The 22,006-nt window shown below is 42.2% G+C and overlaps 1 protein-coding gene and 1 long non-coding RNA gene across 7 annotated transcripts in view; both read right to left on the bottom strand.

The window, feature by feature from the left end:
- LOC116433432 (uncharacterized) overlaps positions 1 to 22,006 on the bottom strand; it is a 97,382-nt gene that overhangs the window by 17,783 nt on the left and 57,593 nt on the right. For 2 of the 6 annotated variants that reach the window (XM_076373103.1, XM_076373104.1), the window contains exon 1: positions 20,091 to 20,295. The exons of the other annotated variants lie outside the window; for them this stretch is intronic. In XM_076373103.1, coding sequence (XP_076229218.1) covers positions 20,091 to 20,112 — 22 coding nt within the window. In that variant the 5' untranslated portion in view covers positions 20,113 to 20,295. Of the gene's footprint in view, positions 1 to 20,090; positions 20,296 to 22,006 lie in introns of those variants that run through there. 6 annotated transcript variants of the gene reach the window in all.
- On the bottom strand, positions 6,755 to 7,597 carry LOC143175218 (uncharacterized). The gene is made up of 3 exons (XR_012999973.1): positions 7,390 to 7,597; positions 6,976 to 7,080; positions 6,755 to 6,855 (listed from the first exon to the last, which is right to left on the bottom strand). It is a non-coding gene; the product is annotated as an uncharacterized LOC143175218 (long non-coding RNA).

Here is a 22,006-nt window from a genome sequence, read left to right as displayed (position 1 = left end):
TTCATTATTGCCTATCTTTGTTTCTTAATATTATTAATTAAACAATGACCATATTACATTGAGAACATCGAAACGTTCACGACGTACGCGACGAACGGTTCCCGAACAAAATGGCGGCGCGGCGCGCTAATCGCGTAGCCCAGTCCCAGATTTTCGACGCGCGTGCATCCAGTCTCTTTTAAAACTCGAAACGCTCCGAGCAGCGGGAACACGCGTGTGGCGAAGTACTCTGACCTTGAATTTCAAGGTCCCGTAACGGCTACCTTTTTTACACCCCGTGCATCGAAAGCAGGAGGTCGTGAAAGACGCCGGGAGGGAGAGAGCAAGAGCGGAAGGAGGCGCCATAAAACGAATACCAAACGGAATACCGCCGAAACGATCTCACGGCTCGGTTTAAATATCATTCCGTTATTAACCCTTAACGCGCGAGGGAACGGGACGTAGCCGCGTCGCTTCTGCGCATTGCAAAACGTTGCACGCTGCAACTTTCTACTCGATCTTTGAATCCCTGCGCCTCTATGGCGCTTAACGCGCCGCGTTTCATTCAAACGCTTCCGTACTCGTGTACCTATTTGCAACTGAATCTAATTCAAGTTTCAGATACGATAGAATATCTTCTTCAGTGGGCATTAATTGAATTCGCATTTTCAATTTCACGTTTGACATTGAAAGTACTGAGTCTAATTCAAGTTTCAGATACGATAGAATATCTTCTTCAGTGGGCACTGATTGAATTCACATTTTCAATTCCACATTTGACATTGAAAGTACTGAATCTAATTTAAGTTTGAGATACAAAGGAATATCTTCTTCAGTGCGCATCGATTGAACTCGTATCTTTAATTTCATATTTGAGTTAAGAGTTAACTTCGAGTTAAGAGAACTGAGAAGAAACGATGATAGAAGAGTGAATCGATTACGTTGAATGCTCCAATAGACCAAAATACACGAAACGGAAAAAATATATAATTAAGCCATTCGATTGATTATTATTGCACAGTCACTGTATTAGGTAGCGTTATTTATAACAGAAATGTTCCCAAATAATCGTGTTTTAATTGAATGAACTGTAGTAATCCGATTTGGTTGGCCGACTCGAGTTTCGAGTGTGACGTAGAGGATGAATAGTTCGTGTTATATCTGTCAGTGGGGAAACCAGGGATTATTTAATATTAAATACCTTGCCGGCATTCAACGTGTTAATTGAATTCGCAAATCGATCGACATCAATCGCACGGAAACGCAAACACGACTAAGAGATACAATTCCTTACGCGACGATTGATAAAGATCGTTTCAAACTTTAATCACCGCGTACGGAGTGCGATCGCGGAGTGATTAATTAGAAGTTCGTAGATGTCTATCGATATGTTTTCCTAAACGGTGAAAAAAGAGGAGGAAGAGCGGAGACGGACATGAATGAAACGGCGACGACCGATCCAACGGGACAAAAGGACGGAAAGAAACGGAGAGCAGGGACAGACGCATGGAAAGGGGGGCGGCGGGGCGAGGGGGGGCGCGTGTAAACGGTGAGCGTTGCCTTTACGACGGGTCATCAGCGACTATTATGCAAATAAAAGAAACAGCGGCGCAGTAAAACCGCGAGATATCGCGTAACGCTTTATCGCGGGCAGCTGTCCGCTTCTACGAGCTTCGATGCTCCGCGAGATGTTGCTGCCGAGAGAGTCTCTCGGCCGTGTGCTTGTATCGCGGACCCCGTTGGAACACGTTCCGTCTCACGGACGTGTTGGGAACCGACCAAAACGCCGGGAGAAAATAAACGAGTCGGAACATTCATATTATATATCAAAGTGAATGTACCAACATTTATTCCGTACAAGCCAATGCGACCAGAGGAAAACAACAATCTAGAGCCACGACGATCTCGATCTCCACCGCAACAGTCATCAAACCTGTTCCCATTTTATCACAGAAGTATCCCAGTTATTAGAAAAGAACTAGAAACTGCGTGTTACATATAATATTCTACATTCAAATAAATCCGACGATACTCGACGTTCCCGAGTCTACGGAGGTGGCGCGTTGCATGATTGCAAGTGGTTTACTTATTCTTTTTTACCCTTAGCACTACAGGTTGCTTTGTAATCTATCAGCAACTGAGAATTTTTATAGTATTCCTAGCGAAAATTAGGAATGCTGTAACATTTCTTCGATCTTTTATTTTCCTTCTTAGTAGGATAAACTAAAAACTGTGTTAGAGTCTGTTGAATCTCGAATGTCAGAAATTTTTTAACGTTTCTGCGCTCAGGAAATTTATAGTGCTCCGGAATATAGATACTAATGATATTCTTAACAATTAACCCTTGGCACTACAGGTTGTTCTGTAATCTATCAGCAACTGCTAATTTTTATAGTATTCCTAGCGAAAATTAGAAATGCTATAACATTTCTCCGATCTTTTATTTTCCTTCTCAGCACGAAATTTGGATGTACTAACCTACACGAAGATTCCAGTGAAATTCATTCAATATTGCAGTACTTTCAACCAAAGTTTCTTCATTTAAGTTTTACATTCATATTTAAAAAGATTTCTAAATAACGATCGGATTTCTTTAGTTATTTCAATAACAGGTGCTTGTAAAACAGTTGTAGGATTAACCCTTAATGTTACATGAACGTAGGATTAGCAATTAAACGATAGACTAGAAATCCCGCATTATCGCGGGGCCGGCAATGCAAGTGCTTCGATGAACCTGCATCTTTTGAACTCATGTAAATTAATTAATTTCCAGGATTGAGTTATTCCTCCTCTAACCAAAACAGATCCTTCTATCCCCATTTTCCTACTACAACGTGAACGGAAGATCAAAGAGACGCTCGATAGCGCATCTGAACTCGTGAACAAAATTGGCGTATGATATGCAAAGCTTGGCCAGTTCTGTTCTAGACTATCCTAAAATACGCCCAAAAGAGAGCGTACCCCAATGCACTCAATTTCCACCCTAAAACGATCCCGAAACTCGCTCTCGTTTCACCAAAAAAGATTTCGATCAGACATCAAAAGTAGTTCCATTAAAACTTCAGCCGTTGCAGCGAAGTTGTCCTGTTGTCCTCTTTATCCTCGGGTTGCACGGAAGCTGGCGTTCAATTCTGATTGGCGGAGGCGGAAGGACCGCGCGGAAGGGTCGGAAAAATCGATTCCTCCCGCGGCGAGGGGACAGGAACGCGAGAGCCCGCGCCGCGTCCAGGATATACTTTTACCGGCGCGGAATCGGATATCGATTTTGTTTCGCCTGGCGATCGGTTGCCGCGTCCACTCTCTCCTGTCTTCCCGCCGTTGAAATACGGGGCTCGATAAAGCCGTCCGGCCGAGTAAAAACCGCGCGAGGTTCCCAGGGCCTGGGAATCGGTGCCAGCGCGACAAATTGCCCGAAAAAACGACCGAGAAAGCAAGCCGATAGTCCGCCCGGATGACCCGGTATGCGGGACCAGAATTCGGTGACGGGCCGCTTTTTTCCGGCCGTCCGCGTTCTGCACCTGCCGGCTAATTGAATTACACCGTCCTACTGCCGCCGACGAGGCCTCGCGAGCTTCGGTTAGCTGAGGAACGATTGTTTCTGTCCGGAGAAAGGAAATTTCCTTGGTTTCTCCTTGAAACTATAGAGACGAAATGTTGAAGGATGAGATTTTCGTATTGGAATTTTATTGTTTGATGTGGAGATTAGATGATCTAGCATTTAGGTTAGAAATAGTTGAGGTAATTAAGCTTGTGTAATCTCAGAAACGATTGTTTCTATCGCTAGAAAGGAAATTTTCTTGGATTCTCCTTAAAACTATAGAGACGAAATGTTGAAGGATGAGATTTTCTTATTGGAATTTTATTGTTTGATGTGCAGATTAGATAACCTAGTATTTAGATTAGAAATAATTGAGATGATTAATGACCAGGTACGCGGTCGAAAATAAAACTCTAGTATCCACATTCTCTCATTACACTCCTATTGTTTGACACTGGACGATCCAGTATGCAGATCAGAAACAATTGATTAACCAGTAGCAGCTGTAAATATAGTTAACCGAACGATGTAGCGTAACGATATTCCCCAGTGATTCCAATATCTGTATCTTCGCCATAAAATGGAGCATAGCATCGGAAAGCGACGCGGTCTAATGTAATTACTCCTGTCGCCGAAAAGAAAGTATCAAGCAATAAAATCTGGTTTTATTAATCGCGATCGTCGCTGCCGGCACGTCGTCCAGCACTAAATATTAACCCGGTTTCTGCGATTCGAAACGCGCCGTGCAAACCAGTCAGTTGTAAATGGCACTTTACTCGATCCCGCCGATTCCGCGCCGAGTATGTAATAATTGTCCATAAAATCCAAGACACGGAATTAGAATAATTTCACTCGGTTCCCGGCGAAACCTCCGCGGCGCGGACGTTCGAGCGTCCCGGTCGATCGGTGTCTACGACAATGGGACGGACGATGATCGTTCCGAATTCGATCATCCATCGCGGACATTTAATCCGCGCGGACCAGCATGGTCGCCGTGTCTCGCGTCAATGGCCACAAGCACCCCGTAAACCTCGCCTCATTATCATTTTAAGCAGATCAGCGATCCCGCGAGATCAAGATCTTCGCGGCTCTGATTCCCCCGGTGAATGGTTTGCTCTCAAAACATTGATCCCCGGGGTACGCGGCGCGCGCGAGAGAGCCAACGTCAACACGTTTCACGGCGCGTTAATCAACCGGCACCGTTCCAACGATCGTCTTCGCAGAATAAGTATAATGCTGTAACGCGATGCTGGTTCGCCTGGTCGGGGCTGGATATCTTCATCCGATTAAGATGATCTGTTAGTCTGGACGTCTGGACGCCGACGTATTTTCTGGTAGGATTATCTCGCGGAATATTCATTGATGCTATCGGTGTTGTGTTCTCGTTATCGTGTACGGTCTATTAAGCGCGTCGAAATTTGTGGGTGTGTTAATTAACCCTTTGCACTCGAGAGGCGACTCTCGGTCGCCGTTTGATTCGATTCAAGGAAATGATGAAACTTAAGATTCAGTGTTAAATTGTTATATAACGCATCAGCGTATGGAACATCGAAGTGAAATAGTTTTGTCACGTAATTTACGCAAGGTGTTTCTTTATGTTCATTGTGAAAAATATCATTGACATTTCATCGGAAAATAATGAATGTTTGTTGAGAAAAATATTAAAGGGTTAATCATTTGCACTCGAGAGGCGACTATCAGTCGTCATTTGATTTGACGCAGTGAAAATAGAAAATAGATTTAATGTTGAACTTTGTACGATGCTTCGATATGTGAAATATTGGAATAGAATAGCTTTGTTCCTTAATATTCCCTGCGAGTTAATTTTAAAGATCGTCTTCGCCTCGTCAAAGAATGTTAAATATTTCTATTGAGAAATTTCCGAGTGGAAAGGCGTTAATTAACCCTTTGCACTCGAGAGACTCTCAATCGCCACTTGATTGAACGCAGCGAAATTATAAGATAAAAGATTCAACGTAAAATGTTGAATAAGGTATCAACTTGCCTTATGATTTATTTCTAAACTGTGATCGATACAATAACTTTGTCATTAATAATGTGGAAAAAGAGAAAAATTGTATGCACATTCTATGTCCACCTTTGCTCTAAAATATAATAATTGGAACGGAATATTTCATTTGCATTCACAAGACTTGAGTAATATTTATTTCTGCTATGTTTAAAATCTTTATCACAAGTGTGACACGTTATGCAGAAAACAATTCTCCCATAATTTATGCAAGATGTTTCTTTACGTAAGTTGCAAATAATATTAATACTTCATCAGAAAATAATGACTGTTCGTAATGAAAAATGTCGAGTGCAAAGGGTTAAGCGATGTTTGATGCTGCAGCATCCCTTAACACATTGAACGCCGGCTAAATTTCAGCTACTAGAAACGGAAGCGTCGGTGATTCTATTGACACATTTTTAAACATCGATTAAACGAAGATTTCTAACTTACGGAAGAGAATAAGGAAGTCGATGTTGTAAATCTTACTTTGGATTTGTGTTATACATATCTAAAATGTTACATGAACGTTAGCAATTAAACGATAGACTAAAAATCGCGGGGCCGGCGCTGAATGCGTTAACTCGGAGTGGGTGGATCTAGGAAAATATTTGTCGCGCGAGTGTAATTGCAGTTAACGCGAACAAATAGAACGTGGAAATTATCGAATGGACAAATAAAATGAAGACACGAGGACGTGTTGTCGAGAGAATGCAAATGTAAAAGTGTTTCCCGAGTCTCTTGTATTATTCTTATCGAACAGACCGCGAGGGATATGTATTATGTATGACTCAGGTTTCTCGGGTATGAAAAAAGAAATTGGAATATTTATTGGTGTAACTACATGGTATATACTTATGCAGAAACATTCGAGTAACTCCGGTGGAGTACAAGAAAAATAAACGACCACGCGTACGATACATTAAAATGCATGAACGATGAAAAGCATTCGCTAGGATGTTACTAAACCTACTTTCTTAGCGTCGTAAAACGCCGATCGGAATTATTATTCATAATTTAGTATTGAAATTCTTGGCTCAATCGTTTCTATTCTAATGATCGGACTTGTTACAATACTCTACTGCCGACGTTGAAATTCCAGATGGGGATCGTAGTCGTCATAGAATGCGTAACCGAAGTGCGCAACATCAAAATGCCTTCAGAAGAAACCTCCCACTTCAAGCAACACTTCGTCCACCTTTTACTAATGACACTATTAATTAATCCTCGGCAATCGTCGAATAATAAATACAACGACAGTATTTCCAATCACCTCCATTTGCTCCATTAATTTAAGACAAAATTATCCACGCTTCGTTATTAGTACCTGCAATTAATTAGTCCTCATAAACCATCAAATAGTAAAGACAACTACAATATTTCCAATCACCCCATTTGCTCCATTAATTCAACACAAAATTATCCACTCTTCATTACTAATACCTACAATTAATTAGTCCTCGTCAATCATTGAATAACAAAGACAACTGCAACATTTCCAATCGCCCCAATTTGCTCCAATTCAACACAAAATGATCCAACCCTTCATTACCTACAATTAATTAGTCCTCATCAATCATCGAATAACAACGACAACTACAACAATATTTCCAATCACCCCATTTCCTCCATTAATACAACACAAAATAATCCACTCTTCATTACTAACACCTACAATCAATTAATCCTCATAAACCCTCGAATAACAAAGACAACAACAACATTTCCAATCGCCCCAATTAGCTCCAATTCACCACAAAATTACCCAACCCTTCATCCCCTCATTCACACATACACTCAACTCTCCCTCACCTCCAAATAACAAACTCGCCGTAACGTTTCAAGCAAACCCAACACTTACTCCATCGAACATTACACCGCCGCGAGGAATCTCTCAAATCCTCGGTTCACCGTTCGTTGAATTATTCGGAAGCAAACGGCCTGTTCAATTCCCGGACCGGCCCCGTTTCAATTACCGATCGGGGCCGGCGAGCATATTCGCGCCGTTACGTGATAGAATTGCGGGACGAGGTTACGACTCGCCGATAATTTATATCTGCGCGCTGAGATCGCAGACTCGCTCGCCTGCTCGCTCGCTAGCGCGCGCGCGCGTGGGTGGTCGCCCGATAGGCGGTTCGCCGCGTTCTGAAACCTCGCAATCTCGTTGCCCGATCCGAGCCGACTCGGTAACGCCTCGGAATACGCGAGGTCACGCGACCGAGGCGAGCCGAGCCGAGCTGAGCTGAGCGGAGCCGATGCTACGAGGACGTGTTCCTGTTTGCAGGAGAAAATGCACCGTGACCGTGCACACGAGCATCCTTCCTCTTCCACTCGAAGCTACCCAGTCCCAACGGGGATGGGACATGCCTCGATCATCCAGCCGAGTGGTACGCAAACATCAATTTCGTTTCCGGAAGTCGAGCCTCCTGCAGTCGAGTTTGCCCGGCCGAGCTGCAGCTCCTGCGCGATCGTGTTATCCTTGTTCTCCGAGCTTTCGACGCTTTTTCGTTGGTTCGAATGTAGACAGGATTGTTTCTTTTTTCGAGTATTCGGGGATTGATGTAGAATTCATGATGGGATAGATGTATGTATAAATAAACTACCGGACGAGTCGGAATTTTTATTTTGTGAATATTTAAATTACGAAGGAGATTCTGTTAAAGATTTCCCATTAAATCCGTGTATTTACAGAGATAACTAGATCCTTCGAATTTCAATGAAGGAAGTAGTGAAGTAGAATAATTAACACATTGCCGGCTAATTTTCAGGAAACTGAATTGTATGGCAATTTTCACTGAGGTCTATTTATATCATTATACATAGAAAGACTCAGATATATTGTTATGTAATATATTTTAAACAGATAATCAATTCGAATCAAATTTTATATTGTAGTTTGGGTACTGTAGATGTGTGTAGAATATTTGTGGCACCCGTTATAGGTTCCTGATGGTTTAGGAATAAGTTTTTGGAATAAGTAGGAGTCATTGTACTGTGGATCTTGACGCGTTTGTTGAATATTCTGGAAGTTTCTGTCGTGACTCGGTCGGATGTCAGTCGTTAGAAAGTTGTCTGTCAAGACTGAGGATTCTATGAATATTCGGAGTAGCGATCAGTCGACGAAATATATTTTCACAGGTGGAAAAAGAGAAATCTAAGTTTACGTGACCTTTCGAATGAATATTATGATCACAGTTCTAATTGGTAACAACCAGTAGCATTTCCTATAAATGATTCAGTAATACATGCAGATTTTTAATCAAATCCAAAGAGAAATCTGGGTTCACGTGACCCTTGCAGATAGATGTTGTTATTAGTAGCTGATTGGTAACAACCAATAATTAAAATATTACTTGGCATGAACGATTCAGTAACAGAAGCTATTTTTATCGAAAATTCAAAGAGAAATCTAGGTTTACGTGACGCATCGAACAGATATCATTATTACCGTTCCATTAATAGCACATAATAATTAAAATATCATTTCCCATAAAGGAGCCAGTACGAAACGATTCAAAAGTCCAAAGAGAAATCTACGCTCACGTGACCTTTCGAACAAATATCATAATTAGATACCGATTAGTACTACCACCCAATAATTAAAATACCATTTCCCACGAACGATCCGATAATCCAATCGAATTTTTACGAAAATCCAAAGAGAAATCCGAGTTCACCTGACCCTTCGTACAGATACCACTACTCATCAGTACCATCTAATAATTAAAACATCACTTCTCACAAACAATCCAGTACCTCTCCCAAATTTTTCGAAAATCCAAAGAGAAATCCAAGTTCACCTAACCTTTCATCACTACTCATCAGTACCATCTAATAATTAAAACATCACTTCTCACAAACAATCCAGTACCTCCCCCAAATTTCTCGAAAATCCAAAGAGAAATCCAAGTTCTAACCCTTCGTCAGAGATACGATCAGCAACAGGCCACCGGTGCGAGTGAACAATTAAAATATCACTGGCAGCAGCGCCTAGATGCAAAGATACCTCGCGTTGCATTCGCGCGTACACGATCCCGCGGTTAGAAAGTTTCGATAGGAGTGTTCCGGAGCGTTCCGCAAACAAGAGGAGGCAGAGAGGATCGCAACGCGAAAGACGGGGTCGCGGGCGCATCCCGGTCGACGGATATTGTTCTTGTTTCCGAGGGTACCGCGTTAACCTTTGAACAACCTCCCGGCGGCGTTGCTGCTTTCCTTTCACCTGTGCCCACCTTTCGCAAGCTCCTCCGCCTCGCGTCCCCCCCGCTGCGCGCGGCATCACGGAATTTCGATTTCTATTTTTCCGCTCGTGTCGCGCGCTTATCAATCGAAAACGAAAGTACAGCGAGACGAAACTGGCTTCCACGGCCGGTTGCGTAACGCGCCGAGGATGCGGAGCGAAATTTGAATTTTTATGGAAACGCCTAGCGAACCGGCGTGTTTCCGCATTGCAACGGGCATTCCGCACGGTGAATACGGAATCTCGGGCAGAGCCCGCCGGAATGTAATCCGATTGCAAGATCGCCGATTAAAATGCGACCTCCGCAAACTTGCTGTCTGTAGTTATTAACCCTTCGCCGTGTAATCTCCCCGGCAATTACGCGAGTCAGATTTATTCCGCCGTGAATAATTTACGCGGACGCGAGTAACGTTTATGGTTTAATTCGAAGGAAACGCATCGATAGCGGCGAGGTAATTTATTGTTGATTTTGATTAAACCGCCCTGGAGATCCAGAGTTTTATTCGTTTTAATATTAACCCTCTATGGGCCGAATTTTGTTTCGTGATTGTAACTAAATTGATGCAGTACGAAATTAATAAATATCAACATATGAACACAAACTTTTCAATAGTTTCAACAATTTTATTGAAACGAATATATTTTGTAACTTTGAAATTACAATGTTGAACGTAAACGCCTTGTGTACAAAAGTTGGTTAACTATTTAATGTCGTCTGTCATTTTGCAATAAAAAAATAAATTCGTCAATTTAACTCGGTATATTGATGACTTCAAAGTCACACGAGCCTATAGAGGGTTAAGAGGAGTTAATTAGGAGTTAATTGACTGAAGATTGTCAATTGAAGATTACAATAGATTGTAATGAATACATTAATTATGAAAAATCTCGAAGTGTAATATTTGCCCAGAGTGCATTTCGTTTAATTTCGGACGGTTGAAAATAATCCGGAAACTGGGACCGGTAATGAAAAATTTATGCGCAACGGGTAACGCGGGGAAAAATGTTCGGTAACCTAAATAATTCGCGGTGTAATTTAATGAATGCTTGATTAGACGTCTCTAATGAATCGTTAGCATCCTTTCCGTTTGATTTACCCAGAATCGCGGAGCTTCGAGCGCCGAGTTAATTAGAACTGTTCTTTAAGGCGACGTTTATTACTCTTTCGACTCTTAGAGGATATGTTCTCGTTGCAAAGGAAGCGGAGTAAACTGGGACTCGTAAAAGCGCCGCGGAGCAAAAAAACCGGCTGGGGGATTTTTGAGCTGCTGGGTCAGCGCCGCGAGTTCTGCGGTTTTCCCGCGACTCGAATCGGCATCTACCCGGTGATTCTTTCATCTCGGACGCCCCGGCGCATCCGGACGTGCTTGAATATTTAACGGCCGCGCATGAGACAACTCTTTCGTTCGTCGGCTGGAAAAACCGTTCGGCCGATTGACGCAAAAACTAGTCGCATTATCTCTACTTTCACTGTGAAACACGATATCTCAGTTATTCACGGGATTGTGAAATTGTACTAAAACGACTGTAAACCGTATTGCGAACCGGTCGTTAATCTAACAAAAACACGAGAGACCAAAGACAAGTGAAAAGTAAATCTGCTGCCGGCTCGCCGAGGCAGATGTTGGAATCGTGTCGAAAAATCGTCGCAACAAAAATTTATCGGGCTAATCTTACATATGTATTCCTGTAACCTCCATATTAACTGGTTACCTAGATATACTTTGCAATTTTCTTCCAGTTTATTCTGTCTCTTGCGAATTTCACGAAATTGAGATACATCAACGCATGTTCTCAAAATAACTTTAAATAAAAATATTCCAGTAAAACCGAAACTAATTGAATCACTTTAGAGCTACCATAAATTACGATAATTGAAGCAATTGAAGCAATTCAAGCAATTCAAACAATTCAAACGATTCAAACAATTCAAACAACTCAAACAACTCAAACAACTCAAACAACTAAAAAAACTCAAATAATTCAAACAATTCAAACAACTCAAATAATTCACAGAATTCACAAAATTCAAACAATTCAAATAACTCAAAGAATTCACAGAATTCAAAGAATTCAAAGAATTCAAACAACTCAAATAATTCAAATAACTCAAATAACTCAAAGAATTCAAACAATTCAAACAATTCAAACAATTCAAACAATTCAAACAATTCAAACAATTCAAACAATTCAAACAACTGAAATAACTGAAATAACTCAAATAACTCAAACAATTCAAGTAATTCCAATAATTCCAATAATTCCAAAATAAAGTGTACACCAAAATACCGCATAAAGTTCCACTGAAAGCAATCATTTCGCAAACAAACAGGTCGAAAAAGTTCAAAGGACTCCTTTCGATCAGCTTCTTTCGGACACAGGTAGAAAGACAAGCGAGAAACGTAGGAACAAAACGGAACGGAATCGAAGGAGAGCAAAGACGACGCGAGGCGAGGTGCAGCCGAAGACCTCGAAGCCTCGGAGGAGCACGCGAGGAATAGAGGTGCGTGTTGTCCCTCGCGGTTGCAGGGGAACTGGGCCGTGGTCTCGCGTTACCCGTCTCCCGCATGGCGCACGAGCGCTCGCAAAAAGTGACACATATTTCTGGGCGACGTGGAACGAGAACTCGGCTGACCGCGGGCACGCGGAACATATCCGCCGGACGATTTTCGCGATCGCGACCGAGTTCAAGCGCAGACCAGTTCCTTCAGGAATCCGCGCGCCGCGTATCGAACGGGACCTCCTGTCGAACGGATCCTTTTATGCTCCGGGATCGCTCGTGAAAAAGGCTCGCTACACGGACGCTTCTTTGAGATTAAAAAATATTTCGAAGATATTTCTCGTATATGTGGGTGTGTTTGTGTGTCGCGTACCACTTGGGCCCAGTTGAGCGTGATCTTTCGAGCGAGACATAGAGTGGGACGTTTCGAATTAGCGAGTTAGCGAGTTATAATAGAATAAAGTATTTGCTATTGTTATTTAGCGAGACTAATTCTTTGTTTTTATTCCTCACCACGGCAACACGTGGGATTTTAGTAAATTAAATCAATATCCAAACGCTTCGATCATCGAATATAATTAAAAATCGAGAATCCACTGACAATATGGTACTTTTTATTCCGGCAAATGACGCGTTCCGATGACTAACAGCATTAGAATGAAATATCACTCTTAACCCTTTGAGCTCTGTAGGCTCGAATATTGCACCAGTTAGAATATTAAATATTTTAATGAATCTTAAAGAAACTAGCCTAAAGTTATGAAACTTAATCATTAAATTAAAATACTAAAATTAAATATAATACTAAATAATATATAAAATACTAAAATTAATTAAAATACTAAAATCATTAAATTTTCCACACATCCAAATTTTGCACTAAGAAGGAAAATAAAAGATCGAAGAAATGTTATAGCATTCCTCATTTTCGCTAGAAATACTATAAAACCTAGTTGCAGTTGCTAGATTGCAAAACAACCTAGACTGCTGTTAATTGTTAATATCATTAGTATCTATATTCCGTAGCATTATAAATTTCCCGTGCGCAGAAACGTTAACAAATTTCTGACATTCGAGATTCAACAGACTAACACAGTTTTTAGTTTATCCTCCTAAGAAGCTTTTAATAGCTGAAATTTAGCCGGCGTTCAATGTGTTAACGATAGAGCAGTTTTATCAAGCGCGAGGGGTTAACGAAGATGTATCGTTCGATGGCCGCGCATTCCGTTCCAGGAGGCAAGCGCGAGAGGAGACGCGGACCGAGTAAATCCAGCGGTTCAGGTGTATTCGACGGAACAGGTCCCTCGTCCTCGCGGCGGTCACTCGAAGATAGCTCAAGGATACGCGGCGGAGCCTGGATCCGATCGGCTTGGACCGAGACCGTTAAGCGTCCAGCGGCGAGAAAGAAACTACTGGCTCTACCCTACATGCTTCGAATAGTGTTCCGATCGGTGGCCTCTCTGGGGCAAGGTCAAGAAGCAAAGAGTATAAAACTGTCGCTGGCCGGTGTTTCCTGCGCGGCCAGACACGCGCGACGACCTACTGATCGCGGATTTTAAACCCGCCCCGTTAGGCACGACCTCGCTCGACGGAACCGACGATCGCGTTTCCCCCTCGTCGACGTTACACGGAACACTCCCGGCTACGTTCGGACGCCATTTACATGGTAAGCCGCTCGTAAACTCGCGTCAGCGCGGACGAGATAACTCGCCGTTTCTAACTATATTCGTTTCTAGTTTTATTCTTAACTTCCACCTCTTCTTTATTTCGATGTTAACACGTTCGCCGCCACGTGTACCATATGTGGTACACGGTAATTTTTGTAATGTATTTTTAACGCGTTAAGCGCCGTGTCAGTCGCTGGTGACTGACGCTTCCGAATGACTAGGAAACAATCGTAACGTACGAGACAACCGATGTCGAATGAAGATGTTTAATAACAAAGTTGTTGATAGCGCACTGCTAGGATTGTAACGTCAAGTAATTAATAATTGTTTCTGCCTTTCTTTGCTACGAGGGAAAATCTGTATGCGCTGAAAATTCTGAAAACGCGTAAGATTTTCGTGGCGCTTAACGTGTTAAGCATTAGGAGAGTTTTGAGTGTGACGTAGAGGATGAATAGTTAGTGTCATTTCTGTTAGTGAGTAAATCTGGGATTATTTTATATTAGAGAATATTCGAGTGTTTCGATGTTAAAATGGTACCTTGCTGTTTTGAACACATAATCGAAGTTTCTCTGTTGATGTTTAGATTCTAATGTTCTATTGGACATATTTCAACGTTTGACGAGTATAACTCGAAATTGCAGTTTCTGAGATATATTTAGAAAATGGTACCTTTCAACTTTTCGCTTCTCTAATATTGAATCAATTTTAGTTCGGTATTCCGTTGCACAAAATTAATGAACGAAGTTAATTATGTTTGTAACCGATGGAAAAATTCCGGGAGATTTCAACGGTAGCCGTAAAAAAGAAGATGGCGGGCTGGCTGCAGCTCCCAGAAACGATAAACCGAGGCGCAGATGCACTTCGGTGGTGTTTGTACTTTCTGCAACGACGGTAGTAAACGTCGCCGTGGGTAAGCCTCCATTAACATTCATAGTCGCGACGAGGTTTCATAATGCTCGTGGGTCTACGCTCTCCGGCGACTTCCTAAACACGCGCCGGGATCTCTACGTGACGTGGTTCCACGAGTGTCGGGGACTAGCGTGACCATTAAAATTTATGCCCGCGCATTTTCGTACGGTTCGAACGTAAACAAACGCGAACCGACAAATCTTGAGCACTGTGTATATGTAACAAGTAACAATGGAAACGCTCTCTGGAAATTAGTGTCTTCGAGCGTCTAAAATGGCGCCATCTCAGAGAGAGTAGATTGCTAACAGACGTACAAGGTAAAAGATAATAGATAATTAATAGATAAAAGATAGTTAAAGATAGAAGAAATGTTCGAGAATATGATACTGTTCACTCTTTGAACTCTGTAGGCTCCAATATTGCACCAGTTAGAATATTAACTATTTTAATGTTATATGTAATCAAGTATATTATATAATTGAACCATGAAAAATAATACTAGAATATTTTCGATTCTTTAATATTCTCCACATCAATTAAATCAATATCCAAACGCTTCGATCGTCGAATATAATTAAAAATCGAGAATCCACTGACAATATGGTACTTTTTATTCTGTCAAATGACGTTAGAATATTAAATATTTCAATGAATCTTAAAGAAACTAGCCTAAAATTATTAAATTTCCTACACACCTGAATTTTGTACTAAGGAAAATAAAAGATCGAAGAAATAGCATTCCTAATTTTCGCTAAGATTACTATAGAAACTAGTTGCAGTTGCTAGATTACAAAACAACCTATACTGCTGTTAATTGTTAATATCATTAGTATCTATATTCCGGAGTATTATAAATTTCCTGTGCGCAGAGGCGTTAAAAAATTTGTGACATTCGACATTCCACAAACTAACACAGTTTTTAGTTTAGTTTTTTAAATATTTACAAAGCGAGAATACGTACGATAATAACTTCTGGAGTAAATAAAAGGCTACTATGTACCCGTGCGATGGACCGATATCTAAAAAGTGAGAATATACGATGATCGAAAGGATCCGAAGAATGTTAATAGGGTTAATGCAAAGTTTCACGCACGCTTGGCTTGCCAGGAACACCGAGCAGCGACGGAAAATGTCGTTCGATCTCAAATTTCTTCACAATTCACCTATAAAAGTGCGAATTTGCATAAACTTCCGCGGTCCAGTGGCCACGGCACGCATTTCCGCGTCCCGTTTCATAGGGTCTGTCCCGTTAAGCGAATTAGATAAATAAATAATCCGCGTGAGATCGCGCGCGCGGATAGTTGGGCCGCGTCACCCCGCGAAGAAACGTTCCGCGACGGAATAGCGGTTATCACGGCGACTCCGTTCCCGTTCCAGCGCGTCTAACCCCCTGCCTTCTAATATCGCGTCAGCTCCGCGATGAACATTTCGAATTGAATTAACCGTTTCAGTGCTGAGGAGAGCTATAGCGCTCTCGCGTTGCGCCAAAATTGCGGAGAGCGCGGTGACGCTTCTGTTTATCAGTATCAATTATAATTTTCCTACTATGTTTTTCAAGAAATAAATCAAAGTAAATTTATTTGAATAAATGTTTTTGATATTTTCTTGTAATAACAATATTTCTGATCTCATTAGATAACTACTGTTATTAATTCTTTTTCCATACAAACCCAATCACTTCATTTTTGGTAATCAATTATAATTTTGTTACTATGTTCTTCAAGAAATGAATCAAAGTAAATTTATTTGAATAAATGTTTTTGATATTTTCTTGTAATAACAATATTTCTGATCTCATTAGATAGCTACGCTTATTAATTCTTTTTCCATACAAACCCAGTCAGTTCATTTTGTAATCAATTATAATTTTCTCACTATGTTCTTCAAGAAATAAATCAAAGTAAATTTACTTGAATAATTATGGTAAAATTGATGATCTACGTGAAAGCAGAAGTTCGTGTTATTTACATGTTTAGCTTCATTACTCGAGAAACAGATAAAAAAGGTGAAAGGGCTGATTAGTGTCGGTGTAACTGGCCAGGGGGTAAAGAGGTCAAGTTGCGGTCGCTCGATGAAATCCGACCTCGTAACACCTTCCGCGACAATGGAGTGCCACGCGTTTCTCGCTCGCGCCGTTGGTTCCGTTCCCCGAATTCCGGAAACCAGCGGGAAATATTCGTCGGAAAATACAGTGTTTCTTAAAAATCGACAGTCTAGTCGTTAACACAACTACCGGACGAGTCGGAATTGTTATTTTGCAAATATTTCAATTACGAAGGCGTTTCTGTTAAAGATTTCCCGTTAAATCCGTGTATTTACAGAGATAACTAGATCCTTCGAATTTCAATAAATGTGTTCGAATTTTCATGAAAAATCAAAATAAGTCTGCTCGGCAGTTTTGTCGATACAAAGTAAAATAGTTTTGTCCTTTAATTTATTAAATTATTTACACTAGTCGCAACAAGCATCGTCTATATTTTATCAAAGAGTGTTGAATATTTCTAGTGAAAGACTTTGGAGTGCAAAGGGTTAATTGCTCTTTACTATTGAAATTAAGGAATAATCAAGTGGAAAAGGAAGAACGGAAGAGAATGGTTTCCGACTGGTTTCCTAATATTCAACCGGACCTAAAGGGGTTAAGAGAAAAGAACGCCCGCCAATTAACACACTAACCGACCGATTAACTGGCCCCCTGGCCTAACGACCGCGATGTCATTTCGAGGACCGAGATAAGCTTGACGCGATTGAACGCTGACACTGGGACGCGCCGGCAGCTCGCTCGCGACTCACTTCAGTCCGCAGTTACGTGTACACGACGGATCTAGGAATTCCTGTTGGCCGTTAACCCTTGCTCACTGAACAGGAAATTGTTACGGTTAATATTCGGTGCGTTAAATCGGATCAAAGTTGACGTCCAATTGTGGGAACAGGACTCCGCGTAACCGAATTATTAACTTAACCCTTTGCACTCCAGGTTGTTCTGCAATCTATCGGCAACTGCTAATTTTTATGGTATTCCCAGCGAAAGTTAAAAATGCTATAACATTTCTTCGATCTTTTATTTTCCTTAGTACAAAATTCGGATGTGTGGAAAATTTAATGATTTTAGGGCAGTTTCTTTAAGATTTATTTAAATAGTTAATATTATGACTGGTGCAATATTGGAGCTTACAGAGTTCAAAGGGTTAAACTGTTGGAACTGAATTACCAGTTCCAAAAAAAATAGTTCCAATCTATTTTTTACAACTAATATAAAGAAATACCCTGCATAAATTAAGTAACAGAACTATTTTATTTCGACGTTCCATATGTTGATACATTAAATAAGATTTAATATTGAGTTTAAAATTTTACTATTTCATTGGGTCACAGCAAATGGCGACTGAAAGGCGCCCCTCGAGTACAAAGGGTTAATACAATTATATTTGGTAACACAGATATTTTTGGTTATCTCCAAAAGTATTTTTCCAGTTCTAATACGCACTTAGGTAACACACAAACTATAGTAAAAAGAGATGAGACTTGAATCTACTTAAAAATTTCATAAACTCAATAATTCTTTACGAAAATAATATAATGAAGTAGACTGTTCGCAGTAAATCCTTTCAGATTTCCTAAAAATCCTATTCCTCCCGGATATCCATACTTCTTAGTTCTATGATTCCGCGAAGCCGGTTCGCGGATACCGATGCAATCGGAAGAATAATGGGTACGTTAATTTGCATCGTTAGTATCGTTCGATCCGCGTCTCGGTCAGGTTCGACTGGGTGAATTATCGTCCACGAACCCGCTGTAACTTTCGCCCGTGTAACGCCATTATTCAGCGGCTAATAATCCGCGGCGGATTGTAATTAGCGATGCCTGACATCGAGCAACTCGTAGGTGTCCCGTGACACGGTCGTCAAATTAATTAACCCTCGATTGAGGTTCTTTACGGCGGCCCGCCGGTGATCGACGAACTTCGATCCGGCTGCGGAGGTGTTCGAGACGGCGCGATGCTTATCCTCCCGTGTTTTCTGTTTCATATTAATACGATCTCAAGCTCCGTCAATCAATTTCGATCGACCCACACGCTCGCGGTAACGATCGCCTCGCGAATCGAGGCAACTTTTCTCTTCGCAGTGCTTTTATTACAATCTTTATCTTCGCGCTCTGCGCTTTACAGTTCCAGTGATAAATATAAAAGAACAATTTCTGTTAATCAGGTAGCATTGTCTATAACATAGAAATATCTTGAAATGATCATCGTTTAATTGAGCGAACTATAATAATTCAATTCTCTTTTGCATTCAACGTGTTAAATATAAAAGAGAACAATTTCTGTTAAATTTCTGAATCAAAATGAATTGAAACTGTTACTAAATAACCTTTAAAAAATTCAATATCCGTCGAATTGACGGTTTCCATAAATCTGTTAAGTGTCTTCGTATTGATTAGATTTCCAGTGACGATCTGGTTCTAGGTAATGTCCGAAGTTTTCAGTGATTAATAAAACTGATTTTGCTACTGCTTTGCAGTTGGTACACGTGAAATTGATATCTCGTAGCTTAAAGGTTTCAGTCCACCGAAGATCGATAAAGATCGCCGGTCCCTCCCATTCGCCTTGTCTTCCGTGACGCCCCGCGAAAATCATCGGTTTCGAGGTTTCGCGGATTATTTCCTATGGGCGTGACGTCGATCCCGCGGTAATTTAATTTATGTCTTTCCTGGCGCGTTCAGTAGCCGGCCAGAAGCGTTGCGGCTGCTTTAACAAGCGGGCGTAGCAGAGCTTGCAGGAAATGGAGGATGATTAAGGGGAACAGTGGAAGATGCCCGAGTTCGTCAGCCTGGAATTTGGTTGTTACCGCCGCCATGGGAAACGCGGCTACTATTCGAGTGTGCAGCGACTAACGATTTCTCATTATTGTATCGCCGATTCTCACGGTGATCCGTAAAAACCGCCTCCGGTAACGAGCAGATCTAGAATTCGCCGCCATTACGAACTTCAAAGCGCGCGCCGCCATTTTAGACCGCGAATTAAACGCTTAAGCGCTCTGCAACACTAATATTTCGACGTTCGTCCCGAAAACCGAAACTAAAAGCGTATTTTCAGCGACATTAAACTTTCCTATATCCTGAAACTGAAAGTTTCCTATCACATAACCTCACTTTTTCAGCGACCTCCGGTAACCATAATATTCCCTCGATGTTTTAAGTGTATTTTCTGAATCTTCGTTATGATCAGAGATCGTTTAAGCAGTACCACTCACCGCGATCAACCGGCGCACACATTCATCAGGAAAAACCGATTCGTTATCGATCCAGGATCCACGTTCCTCGGCTGCGTACACGCCGGACCGGCTTCCACGAAATTCGTCGCGGCGCACGGAGCCGATATTTCAAACCTGTCGAGTTTCCAGATCGTTAAAAGCGCAGATAGGAAGATATCGGTCGTACTCGCGACAACGGTACCCTCCGCCGATCCACGGCGCGGAGTCCGGTTAATCGACTCGGAGGGTGCGAACGCCTGGCGAACTGGAGCGAATCGTAATTGCCCGCCGGTTTTTGCGCGATTTATGCCTCTTAATAAACTCTTCCCGTATTTATAATCACGGCAACGTGCGCGAGCGAGCGAGCGAGCGAGCGTACGGTCGTGCGCTGCGCGATTTTTTCGCGGGGCGAACGATCGACGGCTGATTCGATTCGGCGCGCGCGAAACCACGGTTGATGTACAGTTAAGTCATCGGAGGTTGATGCAACGCGCGTCGCGCGGCGTGACGCTCGCGTTATCTCGCGACCGCGAACCAGCGCAGCGACAAATATCGGCACCGGCCGGACCGATAACGATAAATCCTCGATTATCATATGGAAAACGCGAGCGGCCGCGGCTAATTCGACCGGCGAACGACGGACGGCCACGGTCCGTTGCGGGCAACAATTAAAATTCTTGCCGCCGCTACGATATCGGACATCTCGGCTCGTCAATTCACGGTTCTACCGTCCTCTTTGGCATCGATTAAGCGCAGAACGACCGTCCATTAATTCTATTCATAGGCGAACCGCGGCGACCAGTTTCCCGACTACACCGCTCCGCGACCGCCAACACAAACGCGACGCGCGCGCATTCAGCTTGACGGCTCGCTGCTACGGTAACTGTACGCTCGCGCGCCCGCTCGCTCGCTCGCTCGCTAGCGAGCTAGCTCGCCGGAGCCGATACCAGATAATACGCTCCGCTAATAAACTGTTTCGCGATCCCTGACCCTGATATTAATCGTCTAATACGAATTGGTGATTTTTATCCGGCGACTTTTTAACGACCTCCTCTTCCGGGGCTACGGATTCTACGGTATTTTTGTTTTCGACGCTGCTCGGTCGGCGAAGGAATGCTGTGAGCATGGAATTCTCCTTGTTCACTTTAAAGCTTCACATTCCTTACGTCCTTTCATTGATACGCTTACTGCAGCTTCTGTATTTCTTCGTTAAAATCGCGAGGTGATAGATCCGAGGGCGGCCATTTTCTTTCGAAACAGTCTCGGATAATATCCTGTTAATCCTTTGCAGTCGGAAATTCTTTGAAACGTACAAAATCTTCGATAGAAGCTAAATTATGCATCAATTGCTTAAATAATAGAAAAGAAGGAAACTAAGTGCGATCTCTCGAGTAATTAAATCACTTGCTTCAGTCTTCCAAATATGAAAATTTCGTCTGAATGACATTCGTCCGCAAAGGGTTAATAGCATTTCAGCGTTGGGAAGTACTTTTTACGAGAAGCGTAAGCAGAAACGACTACGAAGTTTTTACCGCGTCCTACGGATTAGTTTCTTTCGATAAAGGTTCGCGTGAACTTTTGCGCCCGGGGTTTTTGTTATTTCGAACAGTGTACGCACGAAACGATCGCAAACAGCTTCTAAATCATCGCTTGTAGCAGACGCCCGAACAGCGAGCAGCCTCGCAAAACCGAAAGGTTCTACGAGATCGTTCGACCCGTTCCCGTTACGCGCAGACTAATATAATTACACCGCGACAGAACCAGTTATTAAACCGTCGCAAAAAGCCCGGCGCGGGATCGCTCGCCTCCGCGTGGCTTGTGTACAATAAGCGGCAAGGTTCACGCGGCTACACGACGAGGGTGACGTTCATTAGCGGGACGGAGCGTGGACGTTTTATTGGCCAATAAATTCCAGC

The sequence above is a fragment of the Nomia melanderi genome, chromosome 13 (assembly GCF_051020985.1).
Source record: "Nomia melanderi isolate GNS246 chromosome 13, iyNomMela1, whole genome shotgun sequence".
Lineage (NCBI taxonomy): Eukaryota > Metazoa > Arthropoda > Insecta > Hymenoptera > Halictidae > Nomia > Nomia melanderi.
This window is presented reverse-complemented; position numbering and strand designations above follow the sequence as displayed.